The 20,748-nt window shown below is 39.6% G+C and overlaps 1 protein-coding gene across 7 annotated transcripts in view; it reads right to left on the bottom strand.

Annotated features, from left to right (window-relative positions):
* Positions 1–731: 731 nt before the first annotated feature.
* Positions 732–20,748, bottom strand: part of LOC117727109 (regulator of G-protein signaling 6-like) — a 66,540-nt gene continuing 46,523 nt past the window's right edge. For 6 of the 7 annotated variants that reach the window (XM_034527166.1, XM_034527165.1, XM_034527164.1 and 3 more), the window contains exons 4-18: positions 20,323–20,373; positions 19,129–19,235; positions 16,836–16,887; positions 15,520–15,584; positions 15,229–15,305; positions 13,942–14,023; positions 13,688–13,762; positions 13,229–13,330; positions 12,821–12,882; positions 10,911–11,021; positions 9,634–9,759; positions 7,533–7,719; positions 4,997–5,086; positions 3,897–3,950; positions 732–1,724 (exon numbers count right to left, since the gene is read on the bottom strand). In XM_034527166.1, the coding sequence (XP_034383057.1) occupies positions 1,674–1,724; positions 3,897–3,950; positions 4,997–5,086; positions 7,533–7,719; positions 9,634–9,759; positions 10,911–11,021; positions 12,821–12,882; positions 13,229–13,330; positions 13,688–13,762; positions 13,942–14,023; positions 15,229–15,305; positions 15,520–15,584; positions 16,836–16,887; positions 19,129–19,235; positions 20,323–20,373 (1,292 nt within the window). In that variant the 3' untranslated portion in view covers positions 732–1,673. The remainder of the gene's footprint in view (positions 1,725–3,896; positions 3,951–4,996; positions 5,087–7,532; positions 7,720–9,633; positions 9,760–10,910; positions 11,022–12,820; positions 12,883–13,228; positions 13,331–13,687; positions 13,763–13,941; positions 14,024–15,228; positions 15,306–15,519; positions 15,585–16,835; positions 16,888–19,128; positions 19,236–20,322; positions 20,374–20,748) is intronic. The other variant, XM_034527163.1, reaches the window with a different exon arrangement.

Raw genomic sequence — 20,748 nt, 5'->3', positions numbered from 1 at the left:
TGTCTACTTGTCTTATTAATGTGAATCATTAGTGAACAGTAAATAAATATGTTCACAATAGGTTAATAGCCATAAAGTCAAGTACTTAATTTGTCTGCCACAATCAGTAAACACTTTTCTTGATTAATAAATAGCTCTTCATCATTGATGTGTGGCTTTGGCCCAACTGAGACTTGAACCTGTGTCCAGGAGGAGATTTGCGGCCAAGGTGCTAAAAACGGTGGCATTTCAGAACCTTGGACAGCATTAATAATGCTGCAATTTCATTGGCTGTCAGTGAGTTGCAGCTATACACGACTTGCCCTCCAGGGAAGACTGCGACTATCTCCCCTTGATTTTAAACTTTATGCAAGTTGAAAACGCTCTCCTCTCACCTCACTCATAATGGTCAGTTATGTTTCTACAGTACAGTACACACATGTATAATGTGGTGGTGTGTGCATTGAAACTATATATCTATATCAATACTTATTGATAAAAACATTTTATTAAATAAAATAAATGGATTTAAATTTAACTTCATGGATCTAGCATAAACACGATTTTAGAGACATATTCCAGATGCACTAGAGGGCGGTATGTGACCAAATATATGTCCCCTGTACATGGAACTGCATTCAAAGTGGAAAAAGCTGCTCTTTGGCACCATTACCTTGTGTTTCTGGAAACATCCCATTTCCCGATATGTAAATAAATTAAAAAAAACATGAAATAACAGACCAAATCCATCCCTTTGTTGTGCATTCCTCTTTTATTATCGTGGACCTATTTATATAAGGTGAAGAATGGTTAGCGATCAGTCCACTGACCACCTGAAGTGGAATGTTCTGAAGATAGAATAAAACCTAACATCATATCAGATCACTCATTTAAAGCACTTTTTGTTCAGATTCATTTTGCCAGTACTGTGATTATCCTAAAACAGACCCCGCACCCCCCCCCAAAAAAAACATTTAATTTCACCACTTTCAAGGAGAAATTACACAAACTGACTTTCAATTAGTCTGTAATGAACATAACATGAGGTATTAATTTGAATAACACACATTGTAATTAGCTATCCAATACTGGACACACAGAGGTTGTTCATCTTGTGTCATCACACATCAGCAGATCTAAAAGTTGTTGCGCTCCACCCGTTCCACCATTAAAGCAGACAGTCTGACTGACATCAATGAGAAGGTTGAGGTGAAGTTCAGCTCAAGAGTGCAGATGTTTACTCTTCATTCCTAGCTAGCTACAGCATTAACCTAAGTCTCTTTTTCATTTCAAGCATTACATGTTTATGTCACTGAAAGTAAAGCGATAGCCCCTTAAACTACCATATTAACATGTGTAGATAGACAAAGTAACTCAGGAGAAACAAAGCCCGCGTGGTGCAGGCGTTTGAGTAGAAACCTCCGAAGAAGAGCAGCATTGTTGATCCTCTACAATGTGACAGCACTGTCCTGATGTCAGGTCTGGTGACTTATTGCATGCTGTTAGTCCTCTTGAACTGATCCAAGGTGAGTTCCAACGTGGATGGCGGTCCAGTCCAACGGTATAGGCTTGTTGGGAGCCATCACCCGTGTCCCACAGCCACACCCAAACCCCCCAGGGTCCTTTCCCAGCTGCTCCCCAGGGTTAAGCAGCTCTTCTGGGTATGGTTGCACCTACTCTTCACCCAGGACTCGTCAGTTCGACTGCAGGTGGCCCGTCGATCGTTTGCCCGTCAGTGACTTGCCCTGGTAGGAAGCAGAGAGATCGAGCGAGGTGTTAAGTTCAACCAAAATTCGGAGCTTTGAAAGATGTCCCAAGACCAGTAATTTATAATATAAAGTATTTAATACAAGAATAAGTATCATAAGCATATATTTCTGTCCCAGCCGGGCGTGCTCACGTGTCGTTGGGTCCACAGGCTATAATAACGATTTAAATTAATAAAAATCTGTTAAAATAGTTAACTGTCTACCGCCTTCACGTGAGAGGACAAATGTCTTACAGAGTTCTGAAAGGTTAAGTACAATCCATACACTGAGCATAAAGCTTCTCAATTGGTTAGTATTAGGTATGTATGCTTATACCTCAACTACACAGCATGCTATTTGCCTTTCAGTACAAAGAGGCAGACTTCTCTAAGCAATAGACCACGATGCTACTTCCCTTATCTCTTCCCTTTTGGCCCTAAACAGTAAGATGGGCTCCTTCAAAATAAATGCCCATCTTCCAGTCTCTTAGGGAGACCACTACTTTGACTACGCCTCCTTGGATCAATACATTCCATTCATACCTGAGTCATCTTTATAGTTATGATAACCATAAAACAATCAGCATACAGTTACAATAATACTTCTTCAGTGATTACACTTATACAGTAACATACTTATGATGACAGTGACTTTTCTCCCATGTTTCCCTAACACATTCTTCAGAATATTCTTCAGAATATCCCTTATTGATCATCATATCTTTCTTATCTATTAATTTAAAACATGGACCTTCCTATTTACATGTGCAAGTATATATTAAAAAAACATTACAACTCTACAGAGGTGAGGGCGATGCCTGTTAAAAGCTTTTCTGAGGGTTGACACAGCAGTGTGGAAGGAAAACTGGAAGAAATTAAAAGACGGCAAAACATGTATCAAAGCTCAAAATAGTGATGGATGGACAACAAAATGAGAAAGCAGCGATATGAAAAGGAAAATAAATTGTGGACCTCAAGGTAGATAATCTAAAACATGAAACATGAATGTATTGATTATGATTCTTAATGCTTACCGTGCAGCTCAATGCATTGTTTAACAAAATTCCTGACATGGAAGCTACATGAATGAAGCAAGAGCAGAAAGTGGTCCTAATCCTCTTATATAGCTTGAGTTTTACACCCTAAAATAAACATGTATCCTTAAATTGTGGACTAGCCGACTCAACTAGAGCTCACTTGAGTCCCCACGGTGACTGTCACACAATCGGCCTCCAGTCACCTTACCTGGCATGTAATTACTGCTCCATAGATACTCTGGACCCGTTAGGACTCTGCTAATGGAACAAGTATTCTGGGCTCCTTCACCCACGAGCTTCCTCTCGTTAATTGGCGTGATTCACGGTAAAGAACCGCTGGTCAGCAGCTCATTTCTGTGCATCGACATTCACAAGGTGCTTTGCTTCGACCGTTTACGGTTGAATGTGGACGTTCTGCCCCACCTGTTCATGTGTTGCATTAGAGACGCCAAGTGGCGTAGAATGCAATTGCATTTTTGTTCTTGAATGTATCCCTCCTCTCTTACCGTAGTGCGTTCCCTTTGGTTCTGATTCTACTGAGAGGACGTGCTGCAGCTACGTTTCCCCGTCACTGCTTGGTAGCCTTTGAAGTTCTAAGTCTGTAAGTATTTATGCATGTAGCATGTAAATATCTACTACGGTATATTATCTGTGTATTTACTGTTATAGTATAATCTTTGTGTTGTAGCAATAGATGCTAACCGCAATTAACATTTCATAATTGACATTCATGTTAAAATTAGCTTAGAATCTTAACTAGTCAGGGGAGTCATGTTAATAGATACTAGTAATTTCTGGCACGATGGCTTTATGCTAAATCGTAGTTTTATATTCATGTATATGTATGTGGACAGTTCTATGATAATGTTATGTTATGTTTCCACAGTTTTACAAAATCAAGATTCACACTAAAAACCCCTAAACTCTACTCCGGATTCCTGGGTCTTTATTTCATGGATCTGCTGTTAGCGATCTGCTAAGCTAACTTATAGAAGCAAGAGCAGAATAGTGGGCGTGTCGAGGGCGGGATGTGAGTCGGAGTCACTGTAATCTTTCTTTCTGCTGGGATATGAAACCAAATCCAAAACTCCATGTACTGCAAGAGTTGAAAGCAGAGGCAGCGGGACACTCACCACACTGCGAGTGAACTTCTCCAGGGAGGTGCGTCGGCCCTGCTCATTTTCGGGCTGGAGGGACAAAGACAAAAGTTCAACATTTCAATGTTCAAAGCCAAAAAAGAACCATGAACGTTCTGCAGAATTGATTTGGGTGTTATTATACACGTGGCCCTTCCACGTTCCTGCTTCATAGGCGAGTTTGAATAATTCCAGTGAATCAGCCCGAAGACATTGATGCCCAGTTACAAAGCCACCTCTGAGATTACTCCGATAATACTTGACTGACTTTTTATATCACATTTTTATGACTTTTTTTTCACAGATTTATTTGTTGGGGGGCTTTTGTTGCCTTTATTAGTAAAGCTGAAGATTGTCAGTTAAGGGGCAGAGACATAATGAGGGCCTGCATTTTTTGCCACTTTAAGTAACTGTTTTAGATTTAACTACCCAACCGTATATGAATAAGATGGACATCTAAAGCAGTGACACATAAACATCAATGCAGCAGTAATATGAACGTGTGCTATTAACCCATAACACTTTATAATATCTGAACGCTATGAGGAATTAGTTAAGTACGAGTAAACACTTAATTCATCATTTATAACGCATTGTTCCACACTTTATAAATGATAGATTCACCATTTGTAAATGAAGTATTATATAATGCTTCATAGCCTGCAGTTATTATAAAGTGTGACCGAGCCATAAGACCAGAGAGAGACTTCTCTGGGCCACTGCTGCCTCCAACATGACCAAATATTACAGAAACAAGCAAAAATAAAGGGTAACACTTTATATTAACTGCACGCTATGAAGCATCATATAATACTTGTTTTTTACAGATGGTGAATCCATCATTTATAAAGTGTAGAACAATGCTTTATAAACGATGAATTAAGTGTTTACTCATACTTAACTAATGCTTCATAGTGGGCAGTTATTACAACGTGTTACCAACACACATTATAGTAAAACACTGACTGGGACCATTTTTTTTTTTTTCCACCACTGGTGCAATCATACAGATGTACATGCTAAAGTGTATACAAGATATGTACACAGAAATTAACTCGTGAAAAAAAAAAGAAAGACAAACACAGAGACACACTTACTTTCTTCTTGACCACCAGCAGGTCCTGGTACACGTTGGAGCGCAGGAAGCGTGTGTAGCTGTCACTTTTCATCAGCTTGTAGATGTGGTCCTGAATGGAGGCGGCGAGAGGCAGAGAGATGTTTGCCAGACCTCGTTAGTAAATACTTCATATGGAGGTGCAAAACTTGCCAAAGTAGAAAAAGGAGGAGAGATTGCATTTGCAGTTGCCATATGCAATTCATGTGGGTGCCATCAGGTTTGACATATTTGGGGATTCAATTTGAAGAACGGTTATGCAAACTAATATCTACGGTTATTCAGGCTACTCAATCTGGTGTACACAATCAGACTAAAATGTATGTATGTATGTATATATATATATATATATATATATATATATATATATATATATTTATTAAGTATAAATCATTTGTTTACGGTGATCATTTTTCCAAGAAAAAAAAAAAATGTATTGCACTAAATTATAAGTGGCTAAAGAAGTGGAGGTCTATCATGATCTAGACTGGTATCAATCTGCCTTTTCCCTTTCCTACTTATCAAAGTTCCCTTAATGCGGTACTGTCCTGGGTAAGGATCGAGGAAGAATCCCAACTTCTTAAGAGGCTTTCCTGACTTAACCGGGAAGACCGATTACTCGAGATGTCTATTCGGGATGTACAACGAACCCCTTTAGAAGATTTGACAATGCAATGTGGGAGTAAGAATGGCGGAAGACAGATAATAGTTGGATAATAATAGAATAGTTGTTCAAGTGAAGCTCAATCTCATCTCACTTAGTAAACATAATTACTGCTGGAGATGGGGAAAAGAAGCTCACATGCTGTATTGGTGTGAAGAAACGAGCGCCTATGGGAGGATGATGAATAAACAGGTCCAAAGACAGCGGATTTAATCTCTAGCTGTGTGCTTTCTGGTTCTGTTTCCAGACGGTATCATTATGAATGAACGAAAGAGGGCATGGGTCCATCTGGCTAGAACAACAGGATGTAGGATAATATTGACACACTGGAAATTGTCTCGCCGATGTGGTTTTAAGTAACGGATTCAGCCTTTGACAATAAATATAATAAAGGACTATACACTTCTAACAGAGTGATGGGGAGAGGATATTTTTAAACAAACCGTGAGCTCTTTTCTTGTCCCGAGAGTGAACGTCTGACCAAATTTGTACTAACACCTGGTATAATTAATTGTTAATGAAACAGGTATACGCAATTATTTTACTTTGTTTTTATCGTTTCTCTCGAGTGCTCCTGTGTTGAGTCTCATGTGAAACTGTATGGAAAGCAGCGCCCAGCCTGGGCTTACTTTTGTGGATGAATGTCTTTGTGGACTTAGTTATGTTATCCTCCCCTTTGCTTTGCTATATAGGATGTTGTCTGTTTTCAGTAAGATGAACAAATACAAATAAAGAGGGAACAGTGAGCATGTCTTTTGAATGTTGTGTTGAACGGTTTAGTTATGTTGTCCTGTCAAAACATATATACGAAGAGTTGTGGGGGAACTAATCAACAGTCACGGGGGCAGAACTATGGTTATCACTTTTGCCCCCAACACGTCTTTCCACTAACCTCATCCATCTCCCAGTGAGGCCTATTCTCTAGAAATCACTCCACAATATAAACCCATTAGTTGACATTGGTGAAGCGTGTAAGAAAGACAAATGGGGCAGACAACAGTGTGGGATCGAGTTTCTGAAGAGGCAGCACTGACACCTGAAGAGATACAAGTCAGAAGCCATTGTGAATGGGGCTTCCAGTAGTTCCCTGCAATGTGAGAACTGAGCTGGGTCATTACTGTACACACCTCCTCCTCTTATACATTGGCCTCGTAAGAACGGATCCGAGGCTGAGAAATCCTGTTCCACAGAATATCAAAAAGGTAGATTTTAGGGTTTAGATTATCTTAGGTTGATGTAAAGCTCGGCTAAGAAATAGTCCAGCATACAACCCCAGTAAAGATACTAATTGTCATTTTTTACTTATCATTTTTTCTACGGATTAAACAAATGCGTCAATGTATGAGTTTTAGAGGTGCAAGCTGTTTCTCCCCGTTTAGTATTTGTACTGAGCCATTCTTTTGTATTTTAAAATTCAATTTGTGTATTTACAGACAAGGTGTCACCCCCTCTCTTCACTTAACCTTTTAGCTGACAGGTGAGAATACACACGTTTAGCTCTTGCGTCACCAAAAGAAACTCGGCTTGGTATTTTAAATACATGGATTATTTTCATTGTGAATGGCAGTTGTTTACATTGTTATTCCTGTGTGTGGGGGAGCTGATGCGGTTCTGTAAAGTGTTTCATTTCTAATTGGGGATGTTACAACTGGAGCATCTGTGTGATGAGGAAATACTTCATCTATAATTGTGACAATATTACCGTTCTTGCACCGCCATAGACATCTGTGTAATGATAATGACTGGGTAGACAACTTGTTGAGAAGGATGGGATACATTTGCCTGAACTCCAACGCACTCTCACTAATTAGACACTCCAAACTCCTCCACCTTCCCGTCTCTTATGTTCCCTCACCTGTGCGTCCTCATAGCTGTATCGTCCGGGGTCTTTCAGGTTTAGGCTCGTGCGTTCGTAGCTGTGAGAGTCCAGGTTGATGGAGCTGGGTGCTCCCTCCGCCAGGAACTCTGCCCAAATGTCCTGCGCCCTCTGGGCCACCTCCTGCTGGGGCATCCTCTTCAGGCCCTGCACAGCCAACCAGAACCTGCAATACAGATCAAATTCCCCTCAGGTCATTATTTGACTTAAAGAGCATCTAAACGATATAATTACATTATTTTTCTTTCTTTTCTTTTGTTGTCCATCTTGTGCATTTTTCATTTTAAGTTTGTAATTTTGTAACATTTTAAATATTATATAGGTGGAGGCTTCAAATAAGCCCAGATGTTTTTTTTTGTCTCTTCCTGCACTGTGATATTCATTTATCTCTGTTGTGATTTTTTTTTTTTTTTTTCATGTCAAACAATGCAAATAATAATATTTTTTTCTGTGCAAGAGATTAGGCACTTTCACACAATTGTCATTTAAGAGTGTAAACATTTTTTTTTAAATGGAGATTATCCACAAATCTGAGTGTAAGGTTAGAGCATTTTACTTGTTTCCACGAGAAAAAAATCAGAAGCCATTAAATAAAAACTTAGATTTAAAGCGGTGTAAGTCGGATTGGACAATAAAAAAAGGTGACTCTTTAAAAAGACAATTTGTGAAACCTAGAAATAAAAATACTTTTACAACATTAAACATTTTAAAGGCATTCTTTTATACGATTGCCTGGGGTGTTTTGGGATGTCCAGACTTGTAAATATGCAGTATAAAACAGTAGTTATAAAGGGAAGCAGAGAATGAACTGTGTTAAACATCAGAGAGCCACAGGCGGACAGCCTCCAATATTAGTTTTATATCTATATTGATCTGTGGACTGGTTCAGAGATACTATTGAGAGAACTCGTTCGGGGAAAATAATATCGAGAGAGACACTCTGGGGTCTGCTTCTCGGTTTCTCACTCACTGTGACTCTCTCCCCCTCAGTAGTGCTCCTCCAAAAGCTCCCTCGTGAAAGCAAAAGCAATTAAAGGTCAGAAAAAAACAAAAAGAGACGTAAGGAGACTGGTAGGATAGCCAAGAGGTGAGTAGTGATAAGTGTGTATGCTCTCTGTCGTGTATGTGTGCGTTATGTCCTCATTTAGCTCAGAGGTTTCAATGAGCTCCGTGTTATCTCAGAGTTCATTCCCAGACGATGATTCCTAACACGTCTCCACGCACGCACGCTTTGTTGCATAAAGGCCTAAACGTAATGAAAGGCCATGAATCTGTATGTCCAAATGAAGGATGAATTTAATATCACCGTTAATCAAGAAGCAACAACGCTGTGAAAAACAACTTCATTAAATAACAACAACACACACACACACACTTTCACAATAGTGTACATACTGTACAGGCACATGCACACACACTATTATTTGTTCATTAGCCAGGTTTGCAGTCTTTATGCTAAGTTAGACTAGAATTGCTGAGCATTCTCTTAGAGGTAAAACCATTTCAGAGAAACCAGTTATGCATCTTGCGGAGCAAAACTCAGAAAGTAATTGACTTTAAAATTGATGTATGCAGCTCAACAGGATATGTGTTCCTACTCTTACGAATTTTGTGTTCAAGGCACTTTTTTCTTCATTGTGCGTTCAAGGTACAGATCTCCTGTATTGGGAACAGGGAAATGTTTCACTGGTGGTTTGTTTCTTCCTGTGTTTACAGAGTGCAAGTGGGTTGAAATGGTAGGTTGGAACAATAGGGATGCCAAAGAGAAATCTGTCTTTTCTGGCTATTTCCAGAGCAGTGGAATCTTTTGAATAACGGTTATACTCTCTTCACAATGTCACAAATGCACAAAAAGTGTACAGCCTTATTTTTACATAGAACATACTGTAAGTCAGCGCGTGGAATTTCTCTAATGCTGAATACATTTTCCCTTAAAAATACCCCTTAACTCCACGCTCTTTACAAACCCTAAATGTAAAATGGACCACCACCATGCATGTAAAAGTGTTCATGAATTGGCAAAAAATAACTATAACATAAAAAATTTTGAAATGAGTACTACATATTCTTGAGTGCTCACCGCAGGTTTTCTGAGCTAAACTCTGACTCCAGGAACTTTAGGAAGAGCTCCTGTCCTGCCGGGTCCTTCAGGGCCTCCTCCAGAGAGAAACCCCACTTCTTCACCCGCTGTTGACCAGGCTCCTTACTGCAAGGGAGGGGGGGGGGAGATAAGAAAGAAAGATATATAAGAGAGAGCGATAAGAAAGAAAGATATATAAGAGAAAGAGATAAGAAAGAAAGGAAAGAAAGGAGAGAGAGATAAGAAAGAAAGACGAGAGATATAAGAAAGAAAGCAAGGAGAGAGATAGTTTAAGATATTAAAGATATATAATTAAAGGAAATGGTGGAGAGATTCTCAGTGGCTGACATGAATCAAGAGGAAGGGAAATGACTGAGAACTACAATGTCAAACAGGGCTGATGCTGATGTGAGATTTGTGTCAGGAAAGCTGCGCATTATGTCAACATTCATTTGAAATCAATCACTGTCAATCGCAAAGGGAATGTACTTCTCCGATCCTACAATTAATAATTTCAGCTGAATTGTTAAACTACATTAGGTACGATGATTATATGTCTGCTCTAATCAGTTCCTGCATAATTCAGGCCAGAGCAAAGTACAACTCGTCGAGAGCTGTGACTGCTAATCCTGCAGTTCATTACCTTCAGTTGTCAAAACAACATTTAATAATAATAATAATAATAATCCATTTAATTTATATAGCGCTTTTCAAGATACTCAAAGACACTTTACATGTTATATTATACACCGTAGATACAGCTACGGGGAGCAATGCAGGGTTAAGTGTCTTGCTCAAGGACACATCGACTAGGGCGGGGATTGAACTGCCAACCCCCTGATTGAAAGACGGGCATGCTAACCACTGACCCATAGTCGCCCCATTTCAAAGGATAACCAATTATTTGACATTGTCCGGGTGGATTATTTGATTTGGATTGAATGCGAACACTGAATGTCATTCATTACTTCATAAAAATGCTTACCGAGACATATCGGGTGCTCAGTGCTGCTGTTAAATCACTCTTGAGTCTACAATAGTGATCTGCTTTATTGTACCAGAGCAGAGCGAGAGCTATTGTCTTTTTATTATTCCTCACATCCTTCTTCCTCATCAAAACCTGAAACCTACATAACCCAGAAAATATACAATCTCTGTACCTTCTAAACATTGATTAGCACTTAATATCCCACCGTGATATGTGACTGGCCAGATAAACTATCAAATGAGGGCATATTCACTGCCTATGAAAGTGAAGCTGCTTTGGTTCCTCATACCTGGCCTCCAGATCCCAGAGGGAGGGGTCATCGCTGGTCCAGGGGTTGGACGGCTCCAGTGCCGTCACAAACGGGTCATAGTCCACGTACTGCTCAGTGTAGCTTATCAGACTGACACGTGGGACAGAGTTGAAGGGCATAAGGTCAAAGGTTAAGAGACAAAGTTTACATTTCGAATGTTTCTATAATTTCACTCAAATCAATATTTTCTCCGTTTACCTGACGTCATTGTGACTTGAATGCTACCTGAAGTTAATAGAGTAAATTATGAATAAACAAATCGTTAAGCGGGAACATCTGTTCTGATCAAAAGCTCAGATGTGATCCTCCTACCTCTCTTTGATAGTCTACAATAAACAAGAGCCGAGAGACAGAGGAGAAGTGCAACAGCAGCAGGACCCATGTTTGTCTGCTCAGTTTAAACCACTACTTAAGAATCTATAACACAAATGTGAATTATTTACGACATCATGCAAGCCACTGTTGCATCCTTCCATGACATAATACAGTATCTGTATTGTAGCTATAACACATTTGAGTGTAAGCTTTGTAAAACATTTGTTTTAACTTTGAATAACCTTTTCATTTACATCTTATTGCAGTTGAGAATATGAACTCTACAGAAAACAACATGTTAGCACTTTAGTCAGACCACTCTTTATATGTAACTATCGAGGATATTGGACCTAAAGAGAGCCGCAAAGGCTTTGAATCCGGCCTGGGGAGCTTGTAAAGTTACAGACAGCACCCAATACTACACTATTAACAGACTATTAACAGAACCCAACAAATCAGTCAACCAAGACAACATTCAGTCAAATATAGGATGCGAGACAAAGACCATTGATAAAACATATAGACCAGAGCCCACATATAATAAGTTCAAACAAAAAGAAACAAACGCATCTCAGATGTATGCAGTACAAGTGCAGTAAGCAACACCACAAGGCAAGAAGAGACTCAGGACCACGGACAGCGACACAACATTCTGTCTTTGACTGCACAGTGAGCATCACCAGCCTTCTTCCTATTGGCATCTAACAGCTAAAACAGCTGAAGGATATCCCATTAAAATAGGATATATGGACTTGTGTTTGATATCTTTTGTCTTTACATACTTCCATAAGCACACAATGGCAGTGGTTCAGTCAACACATTGGCATATATCATCTTGTTTAGACAGCAGTTCAATCTTACTGTGACAGCTGGACCAGCGCAAACCATTCTTACTTTATCAATTAGTTATGTTCTTCACCGCGACATCCGTCAGCACGGTAAGATGTTTTAAAACAAAGCAAAAGCAGAGAGAAAATATTCTTTCAAATGTTTTCCAGCAACCAGATTAGAGCATTAAAGAGGTTAGAAGATAAAGAAATGATTTATGGGCACTGCAAAAATAAGGTTAGGTTAGGCATTTTTCTCCTTTCAATGGGCTGTCACCAGTGGGAGGTTGACCTTGGACCCCTATTCCACATTGCCAAACCAATGAAGGGCTTGAAATCCAGGGAGCAACCAGAACCTACTACAGCTGTGAACCCAACCCATTCAGCCCCAAACAAAGGACAACATCACCAATGCTGTGGAGCTTAAACTCTCATCATACTTACTCTCCAATACGCTACCAAATGCCAAAGAGACACCACCACAGGTTCAAAACAAAATCACCCCCATCTGCCACTCATCTTGTGCAGATAGAATACAAAAGGGAAGTCAGAGCACGAGTTTGTCTCATAAATGGTCAGAGGCCGCACAGCAGATGTGAACGCAGACAGGCGTCCTCTTTACGAGAAAAGCTGCCGTCTCCTTCTCAGCCAACATGGTATATAGATTAAAAAGATAAAGGTTAGACATGCTCTTTATGATATGCAGCATGTGTAGAGCTGTAGAGTAGCGAGTTTTCTTTACTGTACCTTTCAGCAACTTTAGACATCTTCATACGGTGACGGTCGACCTGGGTGTTCAGGAATAAGATCTGAAAGAGGAGACGAACAGAGTCTGTGTTTGTTTATGCTGGTTTTGTACAAAATAAGGAAGCAAAACACTACAGTGGTCTTGAATTTGTTGAATTACAGCAAATAAGTACCTTGCTATTGCTATAATAAACAAACAAAACCATGTTCGAGTTGGTTGTCAGCCTCATTGGTAATGTTAGTGCTACCGTTTCTCATAATCAAGATAAATTTTCCCATAAGCCAGTTGCATCCTGTTTTTGGTTGTCTTGTGGTGAAAAATAATCTCCCTTTGTGCTTGAAAACAGTAGAGTTCCTGCAATATTTGACCATATAGCATAAAGTGTAAATGTTAAATGAGCATTTGACCTCTTTCTGTAACTCCTCCTTGGTGCCCTTCCTGCAGTGGTGCGAGGGAGTCCGTATGGGGCTTTGAGACGGCGTGCCCTCCTCCGTCAAACCATACACTGACTGCCGGTTTCAAGCAGGAGAGATAAGAGAGAGAAACAATGTGTACTCGTGGTTTTCTTGCAGCGCAGATAAAGCAATAAAACAGCTGCTAGGAAATTCAAAACTTATTGCTTGCATGAATATACATGTCATAAAGAAACAGAGTGGTTATGGTTGCGTTATTTGTCAATTTATGTCCACTGAAATGAAAGTAATCTGCATTTTAATGAATTCAGTGTTTTTCATGTACATTTATTGTAACCAAGTAACAATAAGGAGCTTTTTTCCTTTTTCTAAATGTTGGAAGACCTTCACCTTCAATGACTTTCTCAAACACATCACACCAAAAGCTTCACAGCCTGTCAGTGGAGCTTATACCTTCTTAACTCTATGAGGGTTCTTCATGCGTCTGCATTTCCTGATGTCCATCTCTGTCGTGTTAACGCATCCAGGCTGGAGAAACCACAAGCAAAAAAATAATAATAATCTGTAAGAAAAAGTCGGTACTGGTGATTTTAAATGACCCCAAAGAGAGCTGTGGGTGATGGACAGTATATGGGTGGAAGATGAGGTAGACGGCCACAAATTGTACATGCACACACACACACACACACACACACACACAGGCTTACCACAGGTCTATAGACATCCCAGAAGGCTCTCTCCTGACTGTCGAGGATCTTCCTGTCGGTTTTATCCTTTTTCCTGTCGATCCTGCAGATGAGCTCAGTCAGTGTGAGAAATACGGCATGCAGCTTTGTACATGTAGCCGTTGAATCAGGATGGAAGGATAAGAAGCGGAGAGAGATAGCCTGGAGATTATAAAGTCTGTATGCCCATCAGTTTTGAACAATATAGAAGACCATGTGCTCAAAGGTCCGGCATGGCCTGTGCAATGTTCACAATCACTAATGTGTTCATACTGCAGCACTGACAGTACACACTGTGCACCAGTCTACCAAAAGGACATCCTTTGTAGTTACAAGCGCCTTAGTGTCTTTACTTGGAGATGAAGGCTGTAGCCATATTGACAGAATGGAGATTAAACAATAACATGTTTGCCCTCAATTCAGTAAATAATGGAAAATAACTAAGTACGTGTACTCAAGTAAACCCAAGAGGTCATTTTTCATATGGGAGGACCTCCAAATTGTAACTTGCAAATTGTAAAAATTAATACAAAATATATCAAGATCAAGTCATCTGGACAAAAGAACATAGTTCTGTGTGATTACTGGCTTTTTCAAAACTGTTGGTCACACAGACCAGGAAGCAATTCTCAAAAAGATGCTGCATGCAACTGGCATGATCACCATGTCCTAAATTATGGTTTGCAGGTACACGCACAAGTGTGAACACCATGCAGGCTCCATAATGGTTTTCTCTGTATCAAAAGAACTTGGGACCATGTTGAACTACACATGTTCTCGACACCTTAGTTTCGGTGTATATCGATACATAAATCAAGGGTATCCATCTTCATCATTTTTTTTCCTTTACCTTTTTCTGTCTCCATTTTCCAATTCATATATGTTCCCAGAGCTTACAGTCTCTCATTGCTAAATTATGAAAAGGATTTATAAGATAAATAAATAATCTGTTATTAGTCCCGCAGTGGGGAAATGTACAGGATTACAGCAGCAAAGGGGTAAAGTGCACACAAGACAAAGTAGGATCATCATGTAATATACCTCTGAAACATAAAGCAGTAGACCTCCGGAGCCCCCACTGCACAGTTAATATATATAATATTACAGGAGGGTTAATGGAGTCTGTCAGAAACACTCACGGTTCATGATATGGCATGTCACACACACACTGAGGTTTTATTGTATTGTTTGTCTTTTACCTTAGGTGTGAGTGACATCACTGCATGCATCACAGTTGTATGAGTTGCTGTGGTTACGGAGCACACTTACTTGACCTGGGCCTCAGCCTGCATGTAGATAAACTCCCACTTCCTGGCAAAGGCTCTCTGCAGCCTGGCAAGGTTCTCCTGTTGGAGAGATGAAAGAGACACAGATTTGTTGTGATCAAAAATCTCAAAAGAAACATAATAACACTGGTTTAAAATTCAAACCACAGTTTTGAAGTTATCACAGACGCACATGAATCTGACCTTGAGGGGATTGTAATTGTCTGCCTTGAGCTTGAAGCACAAATCACTGAGAAGTATTGATCTGTGTCTGAAGGAAAAATCTATCACTCACCGCCTCATAATCTGCCAGCTCCAATCTGGTCTTGTTCTGCATGGTCCGCTTGCACAGGTAAATGGCTTCAAGGGGGAAGAGATAGTCGAAAACTGGGATTTATCAGGAGGCCTATACACATTCCCTTTCATCCATGCATCTCTTCCCCTATGCACCATGGTATGAGTGTATAATCAGTTGCGTTGCTTTAGGGAAATAAGGTTGAGTGTGAAGAGGCCCTGAGCCCTAAACTCCAACCATGGCTGCCTCTGTGGTGGTCCCCTCTACAGGGTACACGTTGTGCTACAGTTAGCTCAGTGTCATTTGTATTCATTTTCAGGTAAAACCTGGTACATAGGTTTAATCCTCTAAAAAAAAAAAGAAAGGATATATTATACCAAATCCCATTTTGTTTACACTGTATACGGTACTATATCCATTTAAAGCATTTACATTCTGTAATTACCTTTCTAGAAGTTAGTTGTTATCGTTTGGAGTCATTGAAACTCAAAATGATTAAAGCAGCTCTTTAGCCAGATAAACCACTAGACCGTATTGAAAAAGAAACTTTACCATGTATTCAGCCTTAAAAAAAAAAAACAGTTGATATAATAATAATAATAATAATAATAATATAGTTATAAATGAAAACAGGAAATGGAATTGTAAGTTTGGCAGACAGTTTGTATAGTCATATATGACTGGTTGAAAGCTACATATTTAAACAGTCAGTATATGCAAACCAACATATTGGTGCAGCTTTGACGAGTCGTAGCTGCACAGTCACCATCACACATGTTTATGTAAAGCAGAAACTGAGACCATTTTTCATTGAGTATAGTTGTTTCTGCAGAGAGCATTAACATTGTGGGAGTTGAGCTGTGCTCTACAGCAGAGCTATAAATATTCACTTACAGCTACACTAATTTGTTTTTATGCTTGGTGAAGATACAAAAAGATTAGTAGGAATCATTTCTTAAAGTGCTGTTTGGGATAAAGTACATTTCACAGTTATGAATGGATAATTGTATTGTACTTGGTAGTGTAGAATGCACTCAACTAGCCTCATGAGCCTCAAGCGCTGTGAATTTAATGTACAGACGGAGTACCGGTGAAATATTACAGTTCAGACATTGATACTGACCAACACTCCTTCAGATATCATATTGTTGTCTTTTAGTGCCGTTCAGTGGTTACTACATATATCCATTACGAGGATAATCAATTTGATGAAAACACTTTAATCCTTCAAACATTGAGGAATACATCCATAAAGATTAATTAAAATGTGTGTGAAAAATAAAACACAAACAAAAATCTTAATGCATCCTTCTTACCATAATCTGTGTTCTCGGGCTCCCAACAATTGGACGGCCAAAAATACGGTGCCTGGCAGGAAAACAAAAGGGAAAGAGTGAGAGTGAAAAGATTTGTCTCAACCAGGGGTTAGTGTTTCAAGGGCGTAGAGTCAATGCAGGAATCTGGAGGTCATCTGCAGTGTTTGTGACGCCTCTGACACACAGCCGTGCACATTGCATTGCAATGTGCCACCGTGTGAGCAATACCAATATTTTCATTAACAGTATTGAACAGATTCAGAACAGCTGACGACTAAAACTTTTGTCCTAGTAAGAGGCATCCTGGGGTATGCAGAGGCGTGGGAGTACTGCAGCAGCACAACAAAGTGAGTGAGCAGCGATGAAAGCTGCAAAATAAACAATAGGGAAAGCAGAATAATAATAAAGCCAACGGGCAAAGCACAGCTGGTGATAAGATTGTTATTTGACGTAGCGCGCAGGGTTTTGATTCTGTCGTAAAACCATCTGTAGTCGTTTTAATGAAGGAAGAATTTTACAGGGTGTCAATCGTTTGGATTTTCCTGTTTCTCTTTGCCTTGCACTTAGTTTGCCTGGACAATGAACCGCTAATGAATGGTGATTATCTTTGTGTAGCTTTTCTCCTATGGCTAACGGCCATCCTCCGCCTCCCGGCTTCTCTTCCACTTCACTTTAAAAAAAGGAGGAGAACCAGGGTCAAACCTCGGTAATGTGCACTGCCGTCTCGTTTAATTAAACTGCTTCTCCGGCTCCGGTAGAGACTCAGCCCTCCAGTGAATAGGAAGGAGGACGATGCTACACGGAGATCATTCTTATCTCACGTGGGCCGCCTCAATGTTCCCCACTGAGGAATGTGAAAACATAGTTTCCTGTTTTTAATTAGGACATTCTGTATAAACCTGTCTGACATAATGAATCAGTTACTTTAATGGCACTGTTGTATCTGTGAACAGTCAAGGAGTGAAAATGTATTTATTTTCTTTTTGTCCCATGATGAGACTCTACAACAGGTTTTTGGTAGCCGCCTACTCAGCGGAAAGCTGCTTTTCTCCCTCGCTTGATGAATATTTTAACAGATCACCATTCATTTTTAATATGGTCACAGGATCCCAACATAGGACTGAAAAGGCTGTGGACAGCTGACAGGGCCTTTTGTCCTCACGATAGAGATGTGGGTGTTGCAATTACATTACCGAACAAGTAATCTTCAACGGTTGATTAAGGTCTTCATGAAAAGTAAGCGCCCTCACAATCAGATTAACTTCACTGGACTTTTTAATATCTCTCACACTAATGCAGGGTTAGTTTGATCTGAGGTCTGTTACAAAAAAGGCACAGGCAACTTGCATTTATTGAAGAATACAATTGTAATCCAATAAAATAAAGAGCGATTATTAGAAACTCAAGCAGAGTGTAGCTTTAACCAGAATTCAGCACAACTGTGCTTTGAGCTACATGCTAATGTAACCTTGCTCACACTCACCATGACAATGCCAACATGCCAATAGTTAGCCGAATGTTTGCCATGCTCATCACCTTAGTCCAGAATGCTAGTGTTTGCTATTTAGCACTAGCCACAAGGTAAAGCAGGAGCTGATGGTAATGTCATTCATTTTTCAGGTATTTGGTCATGAAGTGGATCATTTAATATGGCGCTAGGACCAAATGACAACACATGCATTGATACAAATAAAGCTTTTTTTTTCTACACAGGTATGTTAGTGTTTCTTAAAAGTAGTAACATTTCCACAATAGTTCTTCCTGTCACTATGAGGACATACTTTTGAATGTTGAATCCATACATTGAGAATCTGGAACGCTGCTAGGTAATATTGTGCATTTACTGTAAAGTAAATCCTTTACTCGGTGTGTTGTAAACTAATCCAGCAGATGGCTCTCAAAATTAAATTCAGAGGTCAGAAAAATGCAGAATCAGATACCGTCTCATTACATGTAATGGTAATTATAACAATGTTCAAAAAAATCAATACGTTAGCCTTGTTGGCAACATTTGATATTCCACTCAGTATCAGGTGACAATAGAGAAGTTCAACAAAGAGTCAATTACCAATTTCAGGAGTCCCAACTGACTATGTAACCCTCTTAGCCCGAGACACACCCAAAAGCAAATGTTCACAGAATTATCTTCGGTGCTCGCTGTCAGTCTTGAACTATCTACACATAGAGAACATGTTCTATTGATACCAAAAGTAGCCACGTCTGCCTGCTTCAGACCCCCCCCCCCCCCCCCCACCACGTTGTATCTGTATCATCTCTTGATTGTCTTGCTCACCTGAAAGCGGAAGAAAGTGCCGTCATCTTTGAGGGAGAGGACGTGGTCTGAGATTGGGAAGAAGTACCCCTGAGCTGCAATGAGACTCCCGATGTGGATGGCCTCAGCTGTGACAGGAAGAGGACACTGCGATCACTGTGGGCTCCTCACTAGTCTCAGAGAGAGAATCAGCTCAAAACTTCACTTGTGAAGGGAATATATATATATATCTATAACGACTTGGATGGAATTAACTGAGTGATAGCCATATTAAGACAATGCACTCGTGAAAAGGGATGTTTTGGGGAATAAAGTGAAGCAGCTGCCAAATATAATCTTCAGAATAGGATTTTCTAAATTGGAAGATTTGTAAAAAAGCCACAAATCTAGTGTGTTAACACTAGATTTGCATGCATAACACATGGTGTTATGCATGCAAAGTTGTTGATAACAGTTTACCATCTTTCATAGCCTGTTGTATTCTTCTGAATTTAAATTGGATTTCAGCTATAAGATACAGCACTGAGGTGGTTTGACTGGGGATGTACATGGATGACTCAATCAGTCCAGGCTGTGGGCTGTTGCACCAACAACAAACAGAGCTCTCCCACATCATGCCTCTGGTCAGCTCAACGAAACACATTCACAACTAAATAGATTGTTTGTTAAAACCTGTATTTTCTCATTTCCCTGCTCATTCTGTTGTTTCTGCCCCGTAGTTGCCCTGTTTTAACTTGTGAATACGTAATCTGCGTCTGAAGATAAAATGTAAGGCAGACTGCAAAGATATTCTATTTATTTCTAACATACCCGTATTTATGTTTCTGAAAATATAACATTGAACAGATTTCTTCCTGTAGCACCTGCAGTGCCTACCACACACTGAGTCTGACCTTTCATAAACTGGATTGCTATGATGCACTCCTGCCTCCCATTATCTCAACATCACGATAAATATACCTCATATACACATATATAGAACTCATGCTTTCATATTTATTGTCATTTGTGACTATAATAATCTAAATTGGGAAATGATGCAACCAGTATGTCTATGTGCATACTTCCTACAATATTTACATGAAATTTAGTGAATAAAGCTCTGTAGTTCGAACAAGATTTGTGTTGTCATGGTAGACCTTTGCCGTTAACAAATACATTATATTCAGCACTGCAGTCTTCTCAGTATTAGCAGCATCCTTTGTCAAAACCTACCTGGATCTTCCATGGACAGGTTCTTCATCAGCCACTGTACAATATCTGTGCCTGAATCAGGTCAGACAGAGGAAGACAAATGATGAGTATACAGTGTATGGATACACATTTGGTAGAGATGGGGTGTCATTTAAGAAATAGAGCCATATTTAGCGCTAAATGTGTAAAGTCTTTCCCATTACTTATCCCCTTCAAAATAACATAATAAGGGAATAAGACTAGATTAATTAAATTAAATAAACAGCAAGAAGGGTCATGTTTGGGACCATATGTTTAGAGAATATTCAATCTTTAAACTAAAATAATTATATCTGCAAGCTAAATTAAAGAGGTTCAAAATAAGAGAATCCAATGAAGAAATAATAAATATTCTCACCGCTTCATCTCAAGCAGTCTCAAATCTCACACTGCTCAAATTTAAAAAAA

Source organism: Cyclopterus lumpus, chromosome 24, assembly GCF_009769545.1.
Source record: "Cyclopterus lumpus isolate fCycLum1 chromosome 24, fCycLum1.pri, whole genome shotgun sequence".
NCBI classification, from domain to species: Eukaryota; Metazoa; Chordata; class Actinopteri; order Perciformes; family Cyclopteridae; genus Cyclopterus; species Cyclopterus lumpus.
The sequence above is the reverse complement of the archived record's forward strand: the minus strand, read 5'-3'. Positions and strand labels throughout refer to the sequence as shown.